This window comes from Haemorhous mexicanus, chromosome 2 (genome assembly GCF_027477595.1).
Source record: "Haemorhous mexicanus isolate bHaeMex1 chromosome 2, bHaeMex1.pri, whole genome shotgun sequence".
Lineage (NCBI taxonomy): Eukaryota > Metazoa > Chordata > Aves > Passeriformes > Fringillidae > Haemorhous > Haemorhous mexicanus.
This window is the reverse complement of record NC_082342.1, coordinates 108,112,677-108,131,075: the sequence shown is the minus strand read 5'-3', so window position 1 is coordinate 108,131,075 and position 18,399 is coordinate 108,112,677. Positions and strand designations below refer to the sequence as shown.

The following is an 18,399-nucleotide window of genomic DNA, read 5'->3' as shown; positions in this document are numbered from 1 at the left end:
AGATTTCTATACATCTCATAAGCATTTGCAGCACTTCTAGAAACAGAAGTTTAGAGAGACAGGGGACAAGAGGGACTCTACGTTCTAGCTTCAGGAAACCTAAGGGTTAGGTCTGTACTGGGAGCAAGCCCTTAAAATAGTTCTAGCACAGCCCTTAGGCTGAAAACACACTGCAATAGAAAGGTTAGGCAGTAGTTTGGCTCTTTTGATTTAGCTCAAGAGAACAACCTCTTTTATTGTTCCTGAAGTTCCAAAAGTTGTTAGTATTTTCATGCCTCCAGGCTAAGCAGTCAGCAACTTGAAAATGGTTTGGACTCCTCAGTTTTAATGAGGCTGTCTCTTGCCCTACTTACCCAGAAGAGCACCAAATTCCTCTCTTGTTTTCCCAGTCATACCTAAGGTATCACCTGTTTTTTTAAAAGGTTAAAGGCATTCCAGGGAGACCTAAGAAAAATGTCCATCCTACAGCCTCCAAGAGAGGTGGTGAATGCCTCAAGTCTGTCAGCATTTAAGAGGCATTTGGGTAATGCCCTTTAACAACATGCTCCAATTTTTGGTCAGTCTGAAGTGGTCAGGAAGTTGGACTAGATACTTCTTTTTGCCTTCCAGCTGAGCTTCCATTCCACTCATTTTACCAGTTCCCAAACTGGTTCAATATGTTGCCAGTTAAAAATGCAGGGAAGCGAGCCACAAAGATTAAACACCTCTCACACCTCATCTTTTTTTCTTGGGCTCAAATTCACTCCTGCCCCTTCCTTGCCCCGCTCCCCTGAGAGGTGCAAGGCACCGAGCTGGGCTCAGTCACTACCACCAACTCTACCCCGCTGCTCCATCCTCCACACAGCGTTCCCTTGCTCCAGAGTGGGAGCCACAGTCCTTCAGGATAAACCTGCTGCCAGAGGGGCTGTAGTTTCTTCAGGAAATAGCCACGTGCCCCAGTGCAAGTCCTGTGGAGAGCAGTGTGGGTCCCTGCTCCGGCCTAGCTCCTCCAAGGGTGGCAGGGAAGTCCATGCTCCGCTGGAGGCCTGCCCAGGGCAGCACAGGAATCTCTCCTCTGATGCCTGCAGTACTTTCTCCCTTTCTCCTCTCACTTCACTGCTCACAGGGCTGTTCCCAACTCCACTGTGCAGCATTTTGTCACTTCTCAGCCCAGCCCCTCCTGCAGCTTCACTGCTCCCAGGCCCAGAGACCTGGGCCAAAGACATCCATTTACCTGCACCATGAGCGACCCTTGCAGCTGCCCAGGAGACACAGGAAATGCTTCTACTTCGGAGCAGGGCAGAAAGAAAAGCAAAAAACAGAAGTCTCTGTACACGAGGCCATCTCTCAGAAGCCATCAAACTGCATCCAGAGGTGGGTGAGGCTCCAGCAGTGGGTGAAGGTCTGACAGTCAGGAACAGAGAAACTCAGGGGCCCTACAGGCCTTTGGGGGTTCACTCTGTGGGACCCTGGAGCAAAAACCTTAGGAGGGGCAGCTGAGGCAAGATGGTTTCTCTAGCCTTGAAAAAAGACCGGGGAGACGTTACTGCTCTCTGTAACCACCTGAAAGGAGACTGTAGAGAGGTGGGGGTCACTCTTTTCCCCCAAGTACTAAACAGCAGGACAAGAGGCAGTGGCCTCACTTAGTGACACAGGCAGTTTACACTGGCTATTAAGAACAATTTTTTTCACTGAAAGCGTTGTGAAGCACTGGAACAGGCTGTCCAGGGAAGCAGATGAGTCACCATCCATGGAGCAGATAGGGCATTCAGGGACATGCTTTAGTGTTGGCAGTATTAAGTTAATTGTTGTTTATCTTCATGCTTCTATTAAGTGCATCTAGACTACAACTTAAGCCACGTGGCTGTCTGCAAATCAGCTCCAGAAAATGCCAGCAGGTAACTTTCCTTTCCTTAGTATTTAACTGTTATATATACTGTAAGAATTTTACAATCCTAGTATAAACATTTTAATTCAAGACACAAGTGAAAATTTCTAACAGTATTTGGTCCTTTCTAAAAAGAAAAGTCATGGCATGTTCCTGTAAATATTCTGTCAGTCTTCATTGTGATTTTAAACAATGAGCTGTCAAAATTTTGTTTCCTGAAAAAGAACCTGTCATCTTCCACCACCCCAATTAACTAACCACTGGTTATAAATCATCATTGAAAACACCTAAGTGTTACAGACATGCCAATCACTAAGAAGTAACTTCACAGAATGTCCAGTGAGGAGCTTAAAAGCAGAATCAGGACAAAGCATGGAATAAAATAATTTTTAAAATCAAACCCATCAGGTTTGATAATTAACTAAAGTTAAACAGGGAATTGTTAGATAACACTAGCAGCTACCAGAACAACAAAAGGCTTCACAGAGCTGTACACACTCATCTTTGTTATTCCCATCTACTAAAACCATTGTTTCATTCCATTGGTGCATTTCTGTGCACAAAGAACAGTCACATTAAAATGTTTCCATTATACACCAATAACATACTTTTGTATTTGGGTGCTGCACAGGCAATATGGCACATTGTGCTGTGCATTCATCACTGATGAGAATGCCCTCTCAAGTAACACACAAAGTTATCATGGCTTGTTGAAGTCAGTTGGCTGTAGCAGTGCTTTTTAGTTATTATCATATATCTGCCAGTTCTGATCAGCATTTCCAGTTCCATGAGCTGAAGACAGCAGAGACACCACTGGTATCTTCCTGCCTTCCTCCCTTCCATGACAATCCACGACAGTTAAATCCCACAGCTGCCCTGCCTTTGGACTTCATTAAGTTTGTATTTATTTGCTTCAGTAATCAGTCTACTCTTAAACATCCTAAATCTGAAGTTTCCTTTTAGTCTTCATTTAATTTCCAGCAGTTAAGCTCTTCTCCTTCAGAAATACTTAGAAGACATCTTGCACTCATTAGTCAGAAAAAAAACAAAACAACAAAACAAACCCAAATGTTTCCAATTTCTCTTCCTTCTCCATCCAATACCATCAGAGGACAGGCTGGGCAGTGTGACTGGCACTTTTTTGTATGTCCAGATGTGTTCCCCAAATCCCCACACCACATCTGTTGTGCTGTCCTGTTTCTTGGTTCTTCTTCCTGGCTCATTTCCTCAGTTCCTTTTCAACTTAATGTCTCTTGCCCCTGCATCCTTTCTGCTCTTGACACTGCACAGGAATACTTCTCATCACACTTCCAATTATGAAATCAATTTCACATTTTACTTTTCCTTCTTTCTACCTTCTCTACTTCTGTTACTTTTCCTTCTTTCTACCTTCTCTACTTCTGTTACTTTTCCTTATTTCTACCTTCTCTACTTCTGCATCTGAAGCTCAAGTTCACTGCAATGTATGACCACAGTATGAACTTCTTGATATCCTCCCAGTTCCCATTCCACATTCCTCATTCCTTGCTTCCTACAGTATTCCACATTTCAAAAAGGCACTTCTGAGCAGCTCAGTGCTATTATTAATCACTGCAGCAATTGCTTACTTTGCTACTTCTCTCACTTGCTCCCTCGGCATCTCTAATGACTCCAACTACTCTTCTCTCTGTGGGCAAAGTTTGTCAGCTTTCTCCTATTACCCACAGGCAACATCATCTGCAGTCTCCTATTCCTCAATTAAAATAAGAAATTGAGTTCTCTTCCTCTCACCCGTCCCCTCACCTTTTTCCCTCCAGCAAGCTGTCAACACCTCAAACTCTCAAACACCAAAAATAAAAACCCAAGATACCTATCCTCCCTACCATGCATGCAGGCATTCCAAAAATTACTCCTTATTCTACCCTCAGTCTATGTGTGACACTTTTTTCCCCTCAAAGTTAAGCCTTCCCCTTTCTTTTTCCCTACTAGCAAGCTTTCTGCTGTCACTGTACTTAATGCAGATGTGAATATTTCTCTTTCCCAGTTGGCTGGAATTCATGTAAATCTCTCTGTTTTCTAGGAGTAATGTCTTTCTTTCATTGTATGACATTTTTCTGGGGTGCGATTTGGTAAGACTAATAACTTCTTTGATGTGCCCATCCTGTTTGTGCCCTTCTCCCTGCCTCCTAAACTTCTGTGTCAGTTTCCATCATTCTCAATGTCACACTGACTTCTCCTAAGCCTGTCTTTTCTCTGTGCCACACAATGAGTCACTGTCCCCCAAAGCCAACTTACTGCTTTAGCAGAAAAATTCAAACTTCCACTTAGAGACCTTCAAAGAATTCACAGGTAAAATGCTGTACAGAAAATTAACTCTTTCTAGGCAAATATCACCGAAGCCTCAAGTGATTCCCCTCATTACAAATATCAGTGTGCTGTTCCATACACAGAGTACCTTATTTGAGCTTTTTTTATATGGAAAATAACACTTTATTAATCTGAGACAGAAAAGATACTCAGTAAAAGGACCAGGAAGTACCTTTATGCGACAAGGAAAAAGGAGGTACAATGGTAAGCATCATACCCATCAGTTCTGTCATTTGAACACTGAATCCACAATGGATTTAACAATTCAAACACACAAGTAATGACAGCGTACCTTTATTGTAACACGTGCACTGCACTGATGCAGTAGATACAATGCCAGCAGTCTTCTCCTTGCACAAACTACTATCAATCAATAACTTCTAGGTGGAAGCAGCATTTAGTGCAAAGAATAATTAAGAAACCTCTAATGTTAACTATCTCTTGGGAACTGTTTGCATACATAGTGCAGCATTCACAGCCATTCCCCAACTGCCCTTAAACATGGAAAACTGATCAGCTATAGCAGTTTGCATTTGAAAATTCTAACACAGAGACTTGTTTTTCATTTAAAAAAACCTATACTACAGCAACAAATAAATAAAGACTAACATTGTGTATATATATTTGCTCAGAATCAATTCAGCAACTTTAAAAAATATAATGTTCAGTGTTTGCTGAATTGCTTTATACTGCATCTATCACTGCGAAACACTACATTAAAAAAAGTTAAAGAAAAAATTCTTCCAACTCTCTTCATACCCTATTAGTTAAAAAGTTTGCAAGCACTGCTGCCACTCAGCTATTAATATGCAATTCAGGTCCCCTGGTCATTCTGAGAATCTTTACAGAACATCCATGCACACCCAGCAGCTCCCTGTGCAGCGAGACCAAAGGGAAGCACAAGCCCTGGTACAATGAGCAGATTAAGTCATCTTCTAGCTCACAAGTTTCCTTGCTAAAAACCAAACCACCCCCATCTGTTGTGACTGATTTCTACATCTGCCAAGCTCATCCAGGAACACAGATGCTCTGAGCTCTGTCCCTGTGGGCTTATTTCATCTACATGAGTAATCACACTAAGAACCAATGGAAATATTCATGCTTGCAAAGTTATGGATACACCTGTTTACAGGATATCTGCATTCATCTGCACCTAGACAAACTGATTGCAGTCCTGGATCATAAATGAAGAGTCTCTATTAGATTACAGGTAATAATATCAAAGTATTTTCTGGGATGCTTGCAACAGACCTATAACACTCATGGAAATACAGGAAATTTTATTCTATTTAGAGGGAAGTTCTGTTCTTTGGGAGCATTCAGTGATTCACAAGCTGTAGGCCATGGAAGAACTGAGCCCTGTGTGCATTAGAGAATTAACTGAGATAATTTAGAATAGTAAGACTGAAAAATGCTTCTATTGGCTATCAAACTGAAAACCTTTAGACCAATTACAGGCCAAAGAAAAAGCAAATTTTGGCACATTTTTGAGTATCACTCTGGAATTCTGCATAGGCTACTCAGATTCTATGAAGAGTTTATATATGTGACATGCAATAAAATTTTTATGTGTGGTTTAGAAACATAAGGGACAGCTTTTGTATGATTTGTTTGCATTAACAGTATATTGGCAGGGCAAATCAACTCTCTCCAATAAAACTAAGAAAATGTTGATATGGGTGTTGAATGAAACATCATTGCTCAGGATTAGAGTGTTTAGGGAAATAGTGCACTTTTTATTCTACCTTGGAAAAGTAAAAAATGCACATATTGGTCATATCATTCCTACCTCCTTTCAAGTGGGATTTTTAAGCACAAATATTTTAGTTGCTACATAGCAAACGCTTACAAAAATATAACTTCTGACAGCATGACAAACTACTGAAGAAAAATGTGTTTTCTTTCAGAACAGAACTACCAGGCACCCCAGCTTCTACTGATTTTTACACTGCAAGTGAATCTAACGGAGTAAGAGCTTCACACAATATGGGCCATGTGCAGCAATACAACCAGCACTGACCCTACTGAAGTACACACACGCTTCAAAACATTCAGTACAGGTGCACAAAGATAGATCATTATCACACCCACATTTCTTCATCCTCTAAGCCAACTTTTACTTCAAAAATCTAGTGCTTCCCAAAAGGCTAGGGAGAGGATATGCCCACATGAACCTCATTACACTCAATTTCTTGCACCATGGTGGAATGAAACCCCAGCCTTGATCTTCATGCTTCAGTACAAAGCTACTGTCAAATCCATATCAGAATCCAAATAATCAATATGGCAGTGACTAAAAAAATCCAGGAGGTAAAAGGCCAAAGATTCTTCTGCAGCAGAGATTAGAGTAATGATTAATTGCTAGGGTAAATAAAAATTTAAGACTGGCTTTCTTCCATTTGCAACAAAGGACCTGGGGTATTCTCCCACAAGATTTTCTTCTTTTTAGTTATGCCCTTCTCAATATGGAAGCACTACAGTGTTTATTTAAAAAAACAAAACCACTCAAAACCCTCTCCCCATTTTTAAAAAGCACCATAAATGAAAAATCTGTTGAAAAAAACAAAAACAAAAACTCCATGGACCACCCTTCAGGGATGAAATGCTAAAGATGTCTTTTTTAATCAACCAGTTTGTGAAGATCTACAAAAAAATAAAAAGGATCACATTCTAAAGGTTCAGTGCAGTCAGCAGCTATATAGTTTTGCTGCTTATTCATCTGACTTTCAAAAATAACACCCTAGCTCGTCAAAATATACATTTTCCATTTGCTTTTAAATTAAAATAATAATAAAAAACATTTAAAGAATTCACAATCAATAGCATGACTAAGTTTCAGGATCATCTACAGCATATAATTTAAAGGTTCAAGATGCCAATATGCAGCATGTGGCAGGCCTATATGCTCCATGCAGCATGTACATTTGGGATCATCTCAAATAATCTTGATGTTCAGATGTCAGTCTGTTTCTTCCAAATCGTGTAGAATACCCATCTGGAGCAAACAAGCAGTTAAGGAAAAAAGGCAACACCTGTACATAGTTAAAATGCAGTTCTTTTTACTTATATTTAAATTCTGAAAACTTCTGGTAGCTCATAAACGCTAGGGAAAACACTCAAAAGTGATATCTACCTGGAGTCTCTTCTTGACTCAGCAGCTCAAAGACACCTACTCTTCAAAACACACACATGTTCCATTAAGGCCTGGCAGTTGTAAAGGCAAAAATAACCAGTTTCTCTGAAACTGTAAGCTTTAAGGGCAAGTATCTTGATATCCTTCACATTCTTTTGTCTTGAAAATGCAAGGAGAAATCTGCATTTCCCAAAGAGCTGACAGTAATGAGAAGCAGGAGGAGCTGGCTATAGTCAGTCTGGAGTCAGTATAGGGTCAGTCTGGAGTCAGTATGGGGGCTGCAGCAGTGAGCACTACCTTAGAGACACAGGAGGGAGGGGAACGAACACACACGACAGAAGAAAGGCTGTGGCAGTATTGTGTGCTTAATGCATTACAAATAAGAAGATTGTGGAAAGATGTTTCCTGTCAAAAGAGACAGCCACAGCAGGCTTCACTCTGCAGAAACATTTCCAGGGAGATCCCATTAAAGCAGCAAACACTCAAGGCAAATGCAGATGGCAGAACCACCTCACAGCAGATCAAAATGCCCCTCTCACACTAAGGGCTTGGAGTTTAATCTTCTAGGCTCCTTCCACAACTTCCTTACCACCCACAAATTGAAGAAATTCTGAAGGATTATTTTTGGGAATGGGATGTTGCTGAGAATACGCATAACCCTTTACTTGGCATATTTTTTTTTCCAGTAACACTAACTAGTAATTATTGTTGGGAATCACTCTTCCTCATTCCCCAGCCTTAAAAATAAAGTCTGAGCTGTATATTCAAGAACAGCTCTATCAGATAATATCTAAAGATCTGGATCATGCTAATCTGTATGAAGTTAGTTTCTTATTTTAGGAAAAGAAAATAAGAAGATACAGCCTTGTCAGAACTGCCAGGCAGCATTACCCTTATCACACAGTCTATCCTCCATCACACACACCACTCAAAAACATTTAAAAAAACCACAGCCAATTCATGAAAGGTGCTGATCATTTTACCAGCTGGGAATTTATAGCACTTTTAGAAAACAATTCCTACAATTATACTCAAAATAAAACTGCAACAGTTCATTTACTATGAAAAAAACCTTAAGTATTTAAATCAGAACTGCCTTTTTGCTTGAGTTCATTACCTCCAAACAATCTATGCTTGCTTGATTTATTAATACACACTCTCCAGTCTTCTTCAGTCTTTAAGGATACAATTCCATGTAGGAAGGAACACACACAGTTTCTTTTGAAAATTCCACAGGACAATAAAGCCTGCTAAGTTGTTCTTCATACAGAGTCAAGGCATCAGTCAGATTGATACAGTTTCCCTAAAGAAAAAAAAAAATCCCAGTCACAATCAAGCAAATAAGCAAAATTTCAGATGAACATATACATTTTGACATTACTGCAAGGTTCCCACATATTTCAGAAGCAGATACATGCTGTTCTTAATATTTACAAGGCAAACACTGAACAGCTTGTCTTCATTCTGCCTACAGCAAACAACAATTTGTATCCTTTCAAGAAAGGGTAAGTATGGAGGGGATTATCTACATTCTCATTAGAAGAAGCAACCATTATATGAGGCCTTCCAGTTAAAACAGACCACCATGTGTTGTTTACCTATAACATCTACTCCATAACCATTTTCTTTATAATTACTTAAACATATTAGTAAACAGTATTACAACATCCAGATTTTTCTCAGTTATTTAACGTTGCCTAGATCTTACAGTGTTTAAATGCACTTTCAGAAACTATAGCCTATTAATTTTAAACAGATTCTTCCACAAAGCAATATGACAAAATACATCAAATTATACTGAAGTTCTCTGGTCGCGGGCTACATTATCTTGAGTTTCCACATGTCATGCTTCTGAAAAAGAAGATTTTCCTACAATACTTTTTTTATCTTAGGGGTGAAACAACATTTCATTCTTGGAATACAAACACATCAAGGATTGAGTGAGAAATTAAAAAAAAAAAAGCAAACCCCATGAAAAAAACACCCCACCTCCCCAAAACCACCAAACACCACCCCCCCAAAAAAAATTAAAATAAAAAACCCCACCCAACTCTCCCCCAAGCAATTCCTAATTGCAAACACTACCTTGTCCCAAGCTAAGTATTAATAAGCAGAAGTTACTGCAATATATACCTGGGGCTCCCATATGGAGAAAGCTCTAATTAGGAGTCTGAATTCTCCATATCCATAACACATTTTAAGATTTAATGGTTACAGTGAGATCACCAGAACACCAGACTGAACAAACACCAACTACCCAAAGCAAGAAAAGTCAATTGTGTAAGTTCAATCAAAACAACTTTGTCAAGTTTCTTGACTACATAACCAAGTAGACAAGCAAACACTTTACAACCTTAAATTCAATGTTCTTAGAGTGTGGCAAATACAAGTTATCTGGACACTAATTTGAAATGCAGCGAAGTTGAATAGTCACCACTGCATGGTCTACAAACCACTCAGGCTGTCTTTTTCCAGGTATGAGGCACTGAATGAAGACTCACCAAAAAGAAGTGCACTGCTGCTGTGGCACAGCACAGAGAAAATATATTCTGTGATTGTGGTCAAGGTGGAGATATGGTTAAAGGCCCTTGGCACACTGACAGCCAAATGAATTGGCTTGTGGTCTTCTACTTCCACCACTTTCCTAAGGAATCTTCAGCTCAACCTACAGGCCCCAAACATGATAAACCAACCATGCTGTAACACTGCACATCAACAGCAAGTTGTACGATGCCTATGAATCTCTCCTGCCCACACAGTATGTGCCAGTCTGGCCATCTGGGGGGGGGCAGGATGAGATCTTCAGGAGATGGGTGTCCCCATCTTCCCCTAGTGGTTGGGTTTACTAGCATGTAGTATAAATGTCTTTTACTGTGATCTCGAACAAACCCTGCTTTCCTCTTCTGATTTCTGACTGGTAGACACAGAAGCATTAACTAGCATTTTCTAGAGCTATTCTCAATATATATAAAAATCCTCAGCTTTCCCACACATTTTACCACTCCTAGTGGAGAAATGTTTGCCAAAGAAGATAAAAAGGAACAAAAAGGAAAATTTTATGTTAATGAATACACACAGCTCCTAAAGATTCCGCACAAGAGCCAAAGCCCCACAAAATGACAGCAAGAAATGCAAGGCACAGAAGTTGTGTTAGAAAGAAGGCTAAAGCAAGAGCCTCCACAGAATGACAGGATCTTCCTGCTGCTCTGAATGACTTTGGGAAGTGATTGTATGTACACACAAGTACACATAATTTTGGGGTTTAACTGACCATTGAATGCAGTATCCCATGCATTACTGCCATTCAACATGTATAACTGCTCCTGACTGTGAAAGAATGCAGATGGATCAATTAGAAAACACTAGATCTCATGAAAAAATCAGCTCCCCTACATTCACATCTTATTCAGTATTTTAGGACCTCTAACTTGAAATGAGGACCCCAGGAACCAAAGACTTATTCAATGCTTCCAGTGTCTGACTGCCTATGTTTCACACATTGTGTTGCTCTGCTAAGACACTGCAAAGCTTTTAAATCCAGGAGCAGAGGCTTTGGTTTACTGTGCAGCTTATTTTTCGTGCACCCAGATTTTTTTAAATGGCCTTAAAATTCTTACATGCACACAGATGCAACTGAAAATTAATTTTCACAAAGCAAGGAACTAAGATGCATTTGAACAAGTACTATCTGTGCTCTATAAAGCATACAACAGGCAGAGGCTAAAACAAGCAGAGGTGACATTTGAAATCAGTATTTCTGAACAGCTCCATTTACATTGATTTTTCCATGTAAAAACATCACATGGTAACTAGAACCAAAGTGTAAAATGTACATTCTGACGCTGGGATTTATACTATTTTTCCTACTTTTTACTGGTAGGATTTTTTCACAGTGTATTTAAAACATTTCTATTTCCAGAGGAAGTGAAATTCCACTCATCTTCCTCTGAATGTTTTGCATCCTGCTCAATTTTTTTTTTTTGGACTGTGCTCAAGTCTTCACAAGTAGAAAAGAAAACCTCAACTTAAAAAAAAATCTTAACACAGCATCTTGACAATGGTCTCAGGCACATGATATGATTCTTGGGGTTGTCCTGTACAGGGCCAGGAGTTGGACTTGGATGATTGTTGTGGGCCCCTTCCACACCACAAAATCCTATGACTCCACTCTATCACTCTCTAATCTTTTAAGAATCATATTTGGGAAAGTACTCCTTCAAAAGAACTCACATAAAACATGTTTGATTATAATTTTGGTCATATTGCACAAGCAAACAAGTACTTGTTTATTTGGTAAAGGAAGATGACTTGCTGTATATAGAAATTTTCATATTTGGGTATCAGAAAAGAAATGAGACTTGTCAAAAGTAGACTAACACAAACTGAGCACAATGAACAGACTGGTGCAGGCAGCACTTGTTTAGTAACCTGTTATTATCCAGGGGATTGTGGTGGGTTTTTTTTGGTTCAGCTGCCCTTCACCAAACATATCATTTTGTTTCAACATCAAACTGAATGCAAAAAAAAACCTAAAAAACAACCTGTGTGGGTAATTTGAGTCACAAATAGGAACACTGCTAGGTAATTGACAGAGCACACCACTATTACGTAGGAAGCTGAACAGGATACACAATGATAGAAGAGTATACAGTTTCCCAAACTGTCATTTCAGTATTTCATTATTTCTCCCTTCTCCAGCAAGACACAAATCACTGCAGACACCATGGAAAACAAACTACAGGAACAATGAACATGCCAAGAAAAAAATAATTTTTACTTTTCAAACTCACAACTCTCCAATCTCCAAATCAAGATCTTGCCTAAAGGTACAGACAATTCATCTGGCTCTTTTATCAACATTTCTTCTGGACAAACATTACAGGATTTTATAGTTCTGAATAGTTTTTTTTTTTAACTATTTGTCTTAACACAAAGTTAAGCACTCCAAAAATCAAATCTATGAAACTTAAGGTATATTTCAATAAACTTAGTGAAAAAAAAATCAGTCCTTTCTTTAAAACATGACCAGCTTTATTGACCAAGCTACAGTGTTAGTAACAACGTCAATCACACTTAGATGTTCCAGTATCACCAAAATGCCACAGGGAACCAAGCCCAGAATGCAGCCCAGTGTTCCCTTTAACTCCCACTGTCTAATGAAGAGTTATGTGGTAGAGCAATGCATTGTTTGTTCTGAACAGACACCAAATAACTCAAACAATAGCTAATACTGAATGCTGTTTAACAACGTTTAAAGCAGTTGACTCACCAACTGCACATTTTCAAAAAGCAAAATCACTTCCTTTTATTTTCCCCACAGGGGTCAGCCAATTTTTCAATATATACAAAAGCCTTTACCAAACTCATCTCCCCAGCCCCTCTCACTTAATCTCTGTTCCATGACAAACAATTTGGTAAGAACTAGGAAGGTAAAAACTAGGAGAATTATGATTTTTTTTTACCCTTAAAATGCATCTTTCTGACACAAAAGTACTCGAGGCAGTTTTAACTTTGAGATTAACAAATCTTAATCTCTAAGACCTTCCGTACGACAGCTGGCCTCTGAATTGTTTCACAGCCTATGCATCCAGAGTCTGCTCGGTGCTTGCACTCACTTCAACAGCTCATGCCCATCTCCCAGTATGCATTCTTCTGGGCTCTCACAAGGCATAAATTCTGTAGTTCCATGGGTTTAGTTTTTAGGTTTCTACAGGTCAATGCACACAACAAATTTAAATATCAAATATAGTTCTGAACAGACAAAAAACATCCCTTAAAGTAAGTAGCAAAGAAATAAAATTGTTTCAATTAACCCTGTAAGTTCCATTTACCTCTGCCCATCTACAAAGTGTATGCAGCCAGTGGATTAGGCCACTATGCTTCCTCCAACCTCAGAAAGTAAACTAGTGAGTTGAAAGCAGGTGAAAGGGGCTCTTTTCCATATTTGCCCATTTCTTACATGTCTTACCCCATATGTCATTGTCATGGGCCACCTTTGTCTGTGACTGTATGCCAGCAAAATTTAATTTTTATGTTTAGCATGGGTTTCTATTTGTATTTTATAATGATGTGCCAGAATTGGACACAGCCATGGTTGGATTTTATCCTTCCTCACTTCAGAGTGACTAATAAGCAGTAAGACACAGAGCATGAAACACTAACATCAAAGCTAGGCTTAGGTTTTGGGGGACAGGGAGGGCTGCTAAGGAAATAATGGAGGCAAACTCAACTGTAAGTACCTCCACGGGCTAAACATAAGGAAATGAAAATGTCTGTTCCCTAAAGTCTCTAAAACCACCAAGAAATCACAGAGGCTCACATAGGAACATACAGCCATTCTTCCAGCCTCCTTTCATGGTTCAGTCTTGGAGAATCTTGTTCCCTCAATGGAAATGCTAATTAGAAAGCCCACACAGCAGCCAAAAAAAGGAGTCTAACTATGGAGCAACATGATGATTGTCTAGACATTTAGAGGGCTGTATAAGAGAGTGGCCAGGAAGAGACAGCTTAGTGTAGGGCCACATGTTCATGTGGGAGACACATGATCCCTTCAGTGGGTCAGGGCTGTTTACTGGAACCTGTGAGCAGTCTGAGTTTCTATCCTGCCTGGGCTGAGTGACCCCAACCAGGAAGTCACAAATTCCTGTTCAGAGGTATTTTTAAAGGTTCTACTACATAAACAGGCTGAAAATGATAGCCTTCTCAACCTCAAAAGATTAGATCAACAGAACAAAAACATAGCACAGAAGAAGGCATTTTCTTGGCTACACATAATCCACTGACACTCAAAGACAACCTTACAACCAGTCTCTGCATCTGACAGAGCATGGCTTCACAGCTCTTGGGACAATCCTCACGTGGTACTGTGAATGCACATGAGTGATGGCTCAGAAAAGCAAAAGCCACATATCATGCTGATATCTACAAGTATATATACTCACTTGAAAGGAATCACTTGGGCCATATAAAAATCATTAGAAAGTCCAACACTGTAAAAACACAAAGTGTCTGAAAACAAGTTGCCAGGAAGGTATAGAAGAGATGAAAGTGGACCTCAGGATACACCAAGGTCTTACAACCTTATCAATTCCCACTTCTCTCCACTGTGATGGCTGCGAGCCTGTACCTCTGTCTCTCCTTGGAGAACATAACACCAAGCACCTCACAGACACGGCCTCATATCATATCAGATCATTAAACACTTCAAAGCACCAGCTTCCGAAGAAGAATGGAAATAAGAGCATACCATATGACCACTGAACCTCAGAGTGGTGGGATTATGCTTAACGGTAAGTTTTCACAAACAAGCTTCAAGTCTCAAACCTACAGACAGGTTGCAAGTTCTGCATGCTAAGGGCCCTAAAGGTCATGTCTCTCTGTGCAGATCCTGCGTACGCTGCAACACTCAATATGGATGATGCAGCTGGAAAAGCAAGGGTGTGTAAAGCACGGCTGCTACTCATACAAGTTTTTGTTCTAAGCTGTGATTAGTATTTGCACAGAGAAAATAAAGGCATTTTTCCCCAAACACACTCAGACACAAACTTAAAGCAGCAGAGAATGACATCCATTAACTGCCCTTTTATATCTTTTCAGAGCTGAAAAAAAGGGAAGAAATCCCTCCTGAATCTTAAAATTGGCCACGTAAGTTCTTACATCTCCCAGGAATACAAATAAATAGTCTGAAAAACCTTCCACAGGCAGAATCTGTATATATGTTCATAAACTGCCAGGCAATACCGGTTACCTGCCTCCACCTAGTGGTGACAGGACATTCTGCAGCAGCCTTTGGAGACTGCTTCGAGGATCACCACGGTAGGAATCCCGAAGGAAACACCAGGGGCGTTAAGAGCAGCATGCCAGAAATAATTCTTTTCATAATCTCAGATAAATTATATCCATCTGGAGTCAGACAGCACTAGATCCTGCTTGCTGACAATTCACGTGCAGATCAGAACATTTTCTAAAACTTGTGCAGAGCTCAATGAAGAGGTGATGAGCATTTCCCTTTATTTTTCCCAGCAGCGGCATTTAGAGACAGACAGCAATACATTATGGGAAAGGATGGCATTCTGTGAACACAATTCCACTTTTAGGTAAAGCATTTCTTTGGCATTGAAATAAATGACATCCTAACTAGATGTACATGATTCTGTTCAGGGTGCAAGGGGACAGTCTAAAAGCTACAAAGGACAGAAATGTTCAATGTTAATATAACATAGTGCCAAGGCAGAAGAGACAATTGTAATTGCTGGCTAGTGCTCACCAGGACAACAATCCTTTCGCTGCATTTTTCCTATGAGACATTTCCTCACCATAGCAAAGATGATACTTTGACAAGTAAGTGGACATTCCCTCAGTCCCTTTCCTAGACGAAATTGAATATTTTTTGTTTTAGAGAACCAAGATACAAAGAAGAGGCTGGGGGCACACATAGTCCTGTGTTTTAAAAATACAATTGCCTTAAAAGGCACATGATTTCTTTGGCAAGGCCTGCTATGTAACATAAGCATCCTGGAAGTAGATAGCTGGACCAAAAGTAACTTAAATTCCCAATTCCACAGAGATAAAACCACTGGCATTTAATACAAAACACAAGAGAACATTCAAATTCATTTATGAGTTCCCAATGTGTAACTAAGCTGCCAAAGTTGGTAGCGGTCATGTTTGACCTTCTGTCTATAGTTAAACCAATCCTCCAAAAAGCCAGCTTCAGTTAGTTCAATTGAATTTAAATTTAAGTAATTTAAAGTTATAAACAGCTAATTTTATTTAAAGCAGCCAGTAATTGTTCATCCTATGGCCAGACTGAATTGTCTGAGGGTGTGGAGGGTTGACTCTGTCTGGGTGCCAGGTGCCCACAAAAAACTGTCATTCTCCTGCTCAGCTGGACAGAGGAGAGAAAATACAGCAAAAGGCTCAAGAGCCAAGATAAGGCTGGGGAGAGAGCACTCACCAGTTACTGTCACAGGCAAACAGGCTCAACTTGGGTAATAAACTCAATTTCCTCATCAAATCAGAGTGGGATAATAGGAAATAAACCCAAATTATAACAATACCCTCCCCTACCTCTCTTTTTTCCCCAGGGTGAACTTTATTCACAAGTTCTCTACTTCTTCCCCACTGCACTGACGAAGATGGGGAATGGGGATTGTGATCAGTTCATCCCATGTTACTTCTGCTGCTCCTTCCCCCTCACACTCTGCTCTGCTCCAGTGTGGGGTCTCCCTCTATGGGGGACAGTTCTCCATGAGCTCCTCCAACACAAGTCCTTCCATGGGCTGCAGCTTTTCATTAATTGTTCCAGCATGGGTCCCCTGCAGGGTCTCAGGTTCTTCCAGGAAGCCTGGTCTAGTGTGGGCTTCCCACAGGGTCACAGCCTCCTTGAGGTATCCACAAGCTCCACCGCGGGGCCCTCCAGGGGCTGCAGGTGGATCTCTGCTCCCCTGTGGAGCTTCATGGGCTGCAGGAGCACAGCCTGCCACACCATGGTGTTCATCATGGGCTGCAGGGGAATCTCTGCTCTGGCACCTGAAGCATCTCCTGCCCCTCCTTCAACGACCTTGGAGTCTGCAGAGCTGTTTCTCTCCCATGGTCTCACTTCTCTCTCTGGCTGTTGTGCAGCAACTTTTGGCCTTTCAAAAATCTTATCCCAGAGGCACTACCATAGTCACTGATGGGCTCAGCCTTGGTCAGGAGCAGGTCCATCCTGGAGCTAGCTGGCATTGCCTCTGTTGGACATGGGGAGCCCTTCCCACTTCTCATTACCAAAACCTGGCCATATAAACCCAATAGAGAGGGTTATTCCATTTTTACAGAGGACTATTTTGTTTTTTCAGGCCCAACTGGGAAGTAGCTACAAGGACCATCAAACGGGCTGAGTAGTCTATCAACAGAAGAATCAAAAGCTCTGATAGCTAGTATTAACTGCCCTTTTTTCAACATCTTCAGAAAGACTAAATTGCTAGAGAACACTGCTTCTATACTCCAGCCTTTGCACTGGCTACCCATTAGCCCTAGAGTTCAATTTTAAGCCACATCAATTTTAATATTGTTTCTTTCCTATCCTGCCATGTACCACCTTGTTGCTTTGGGAACACTAAATATAACATTGCATAGTTTCACAGCAGCTAAAGCCCACCAGGGCTGGTTCAGGATTGCTGTCCTTTCCTTCTTGCTGTGCAACCACATGCTGGAGAGCTGACTTATCTCCTCCCATGAGGACAAAACAGGCAGCAGGGGCGGCACCAGTCTGCACCTCAGCTGGTTCCAGCTGTCACATAACAACCCCCATGCCCTCTGGCTGCAGCACAGCCATCATTCCAGCTTTCAGCACAACCTTCTTTTAAAAATCCTTCTGCAAAGTCCAACAAAACCTGTTCCCAGATATCTTGCCTACACTCCAACAAGGTGAGCTAGTATCACTGTGTATGCTACAAGGACAGCAACCGTAACACAACTTCCACTGTTTCCAAAACATTTAGTGTTCTTTTGATAGCAAAATCTGCCCCAAATATTTCCACAATTAACAGGACAGCAATGCATTAAAATTTAAAGTGTGGTAAAACCACGTTAATCATATCTTATATTTCAACCACAAGATAATTTCTGTTGCCCATACAACCACAGCATTTTAAAATAGAGCAGCCTACTAGAATTGCCAGAAACCTCATCCCACAAGTTTTGCTTTTCTTTATAAACCTGCACAATTTTACAGTAAACCAATTTCTATATACTTAAGAGCTTAAGGATATTATTCTAAAATACAGTACCTAGATTCTCCACACATCAGAAGACTAGTTTATGAGCATGACAAAAGAAATACAACTTCAGAGACTGAAACTTCACTGAACCATCCCCTGGCTCCTGTCACATTCTTGTACAATTGCACACAACTTTGTGGCATTTCAAATTCAGGATTACCTGAAGTATTATCTGCTGAAAGCTATACCACAATTCTATTACCTATGAGGTGACTGTACCAATTTTCTCCTCCCACTGTACCTACATTAAACTCTTATACTTTCATGAATGACAAATTTCTGTGGTTTAC

The 18,399-nt window shown here is 40.4% G+C and overlaps 1 protein-coding gene across 1 annotated transcript in view; it reads right to left on the bottom strand.

Annotated features, from left to right (window-relative positions):
* Window positions 1–4,491: 4,491 nt before the first annotated feature.
* The window catches only part of SMS (spermine synthase), a 43,240-nt gene continuing 29,332 nt past the window's right edge, over window positions 4,492–18,399 (bottom strand). The window contains exons 10-11 of the mRNA XM_059839897.1: window positions 8,534–8,649; window positions 4,492–7,208 (exon numbers count right to left, since the gene is read on the bottom strand). Of these exons, the coding sequence (XP_059695880.1) occupies window positions 7,166–7,208; window positions 8,534–8,649 (159 nt within the window). The 3' untranslated portion in view covers window positions 4,492–7,165. The remainder of the gene's footprint in view (window positions 7,209–8,533; window positions 8,650–18,399) is intronic.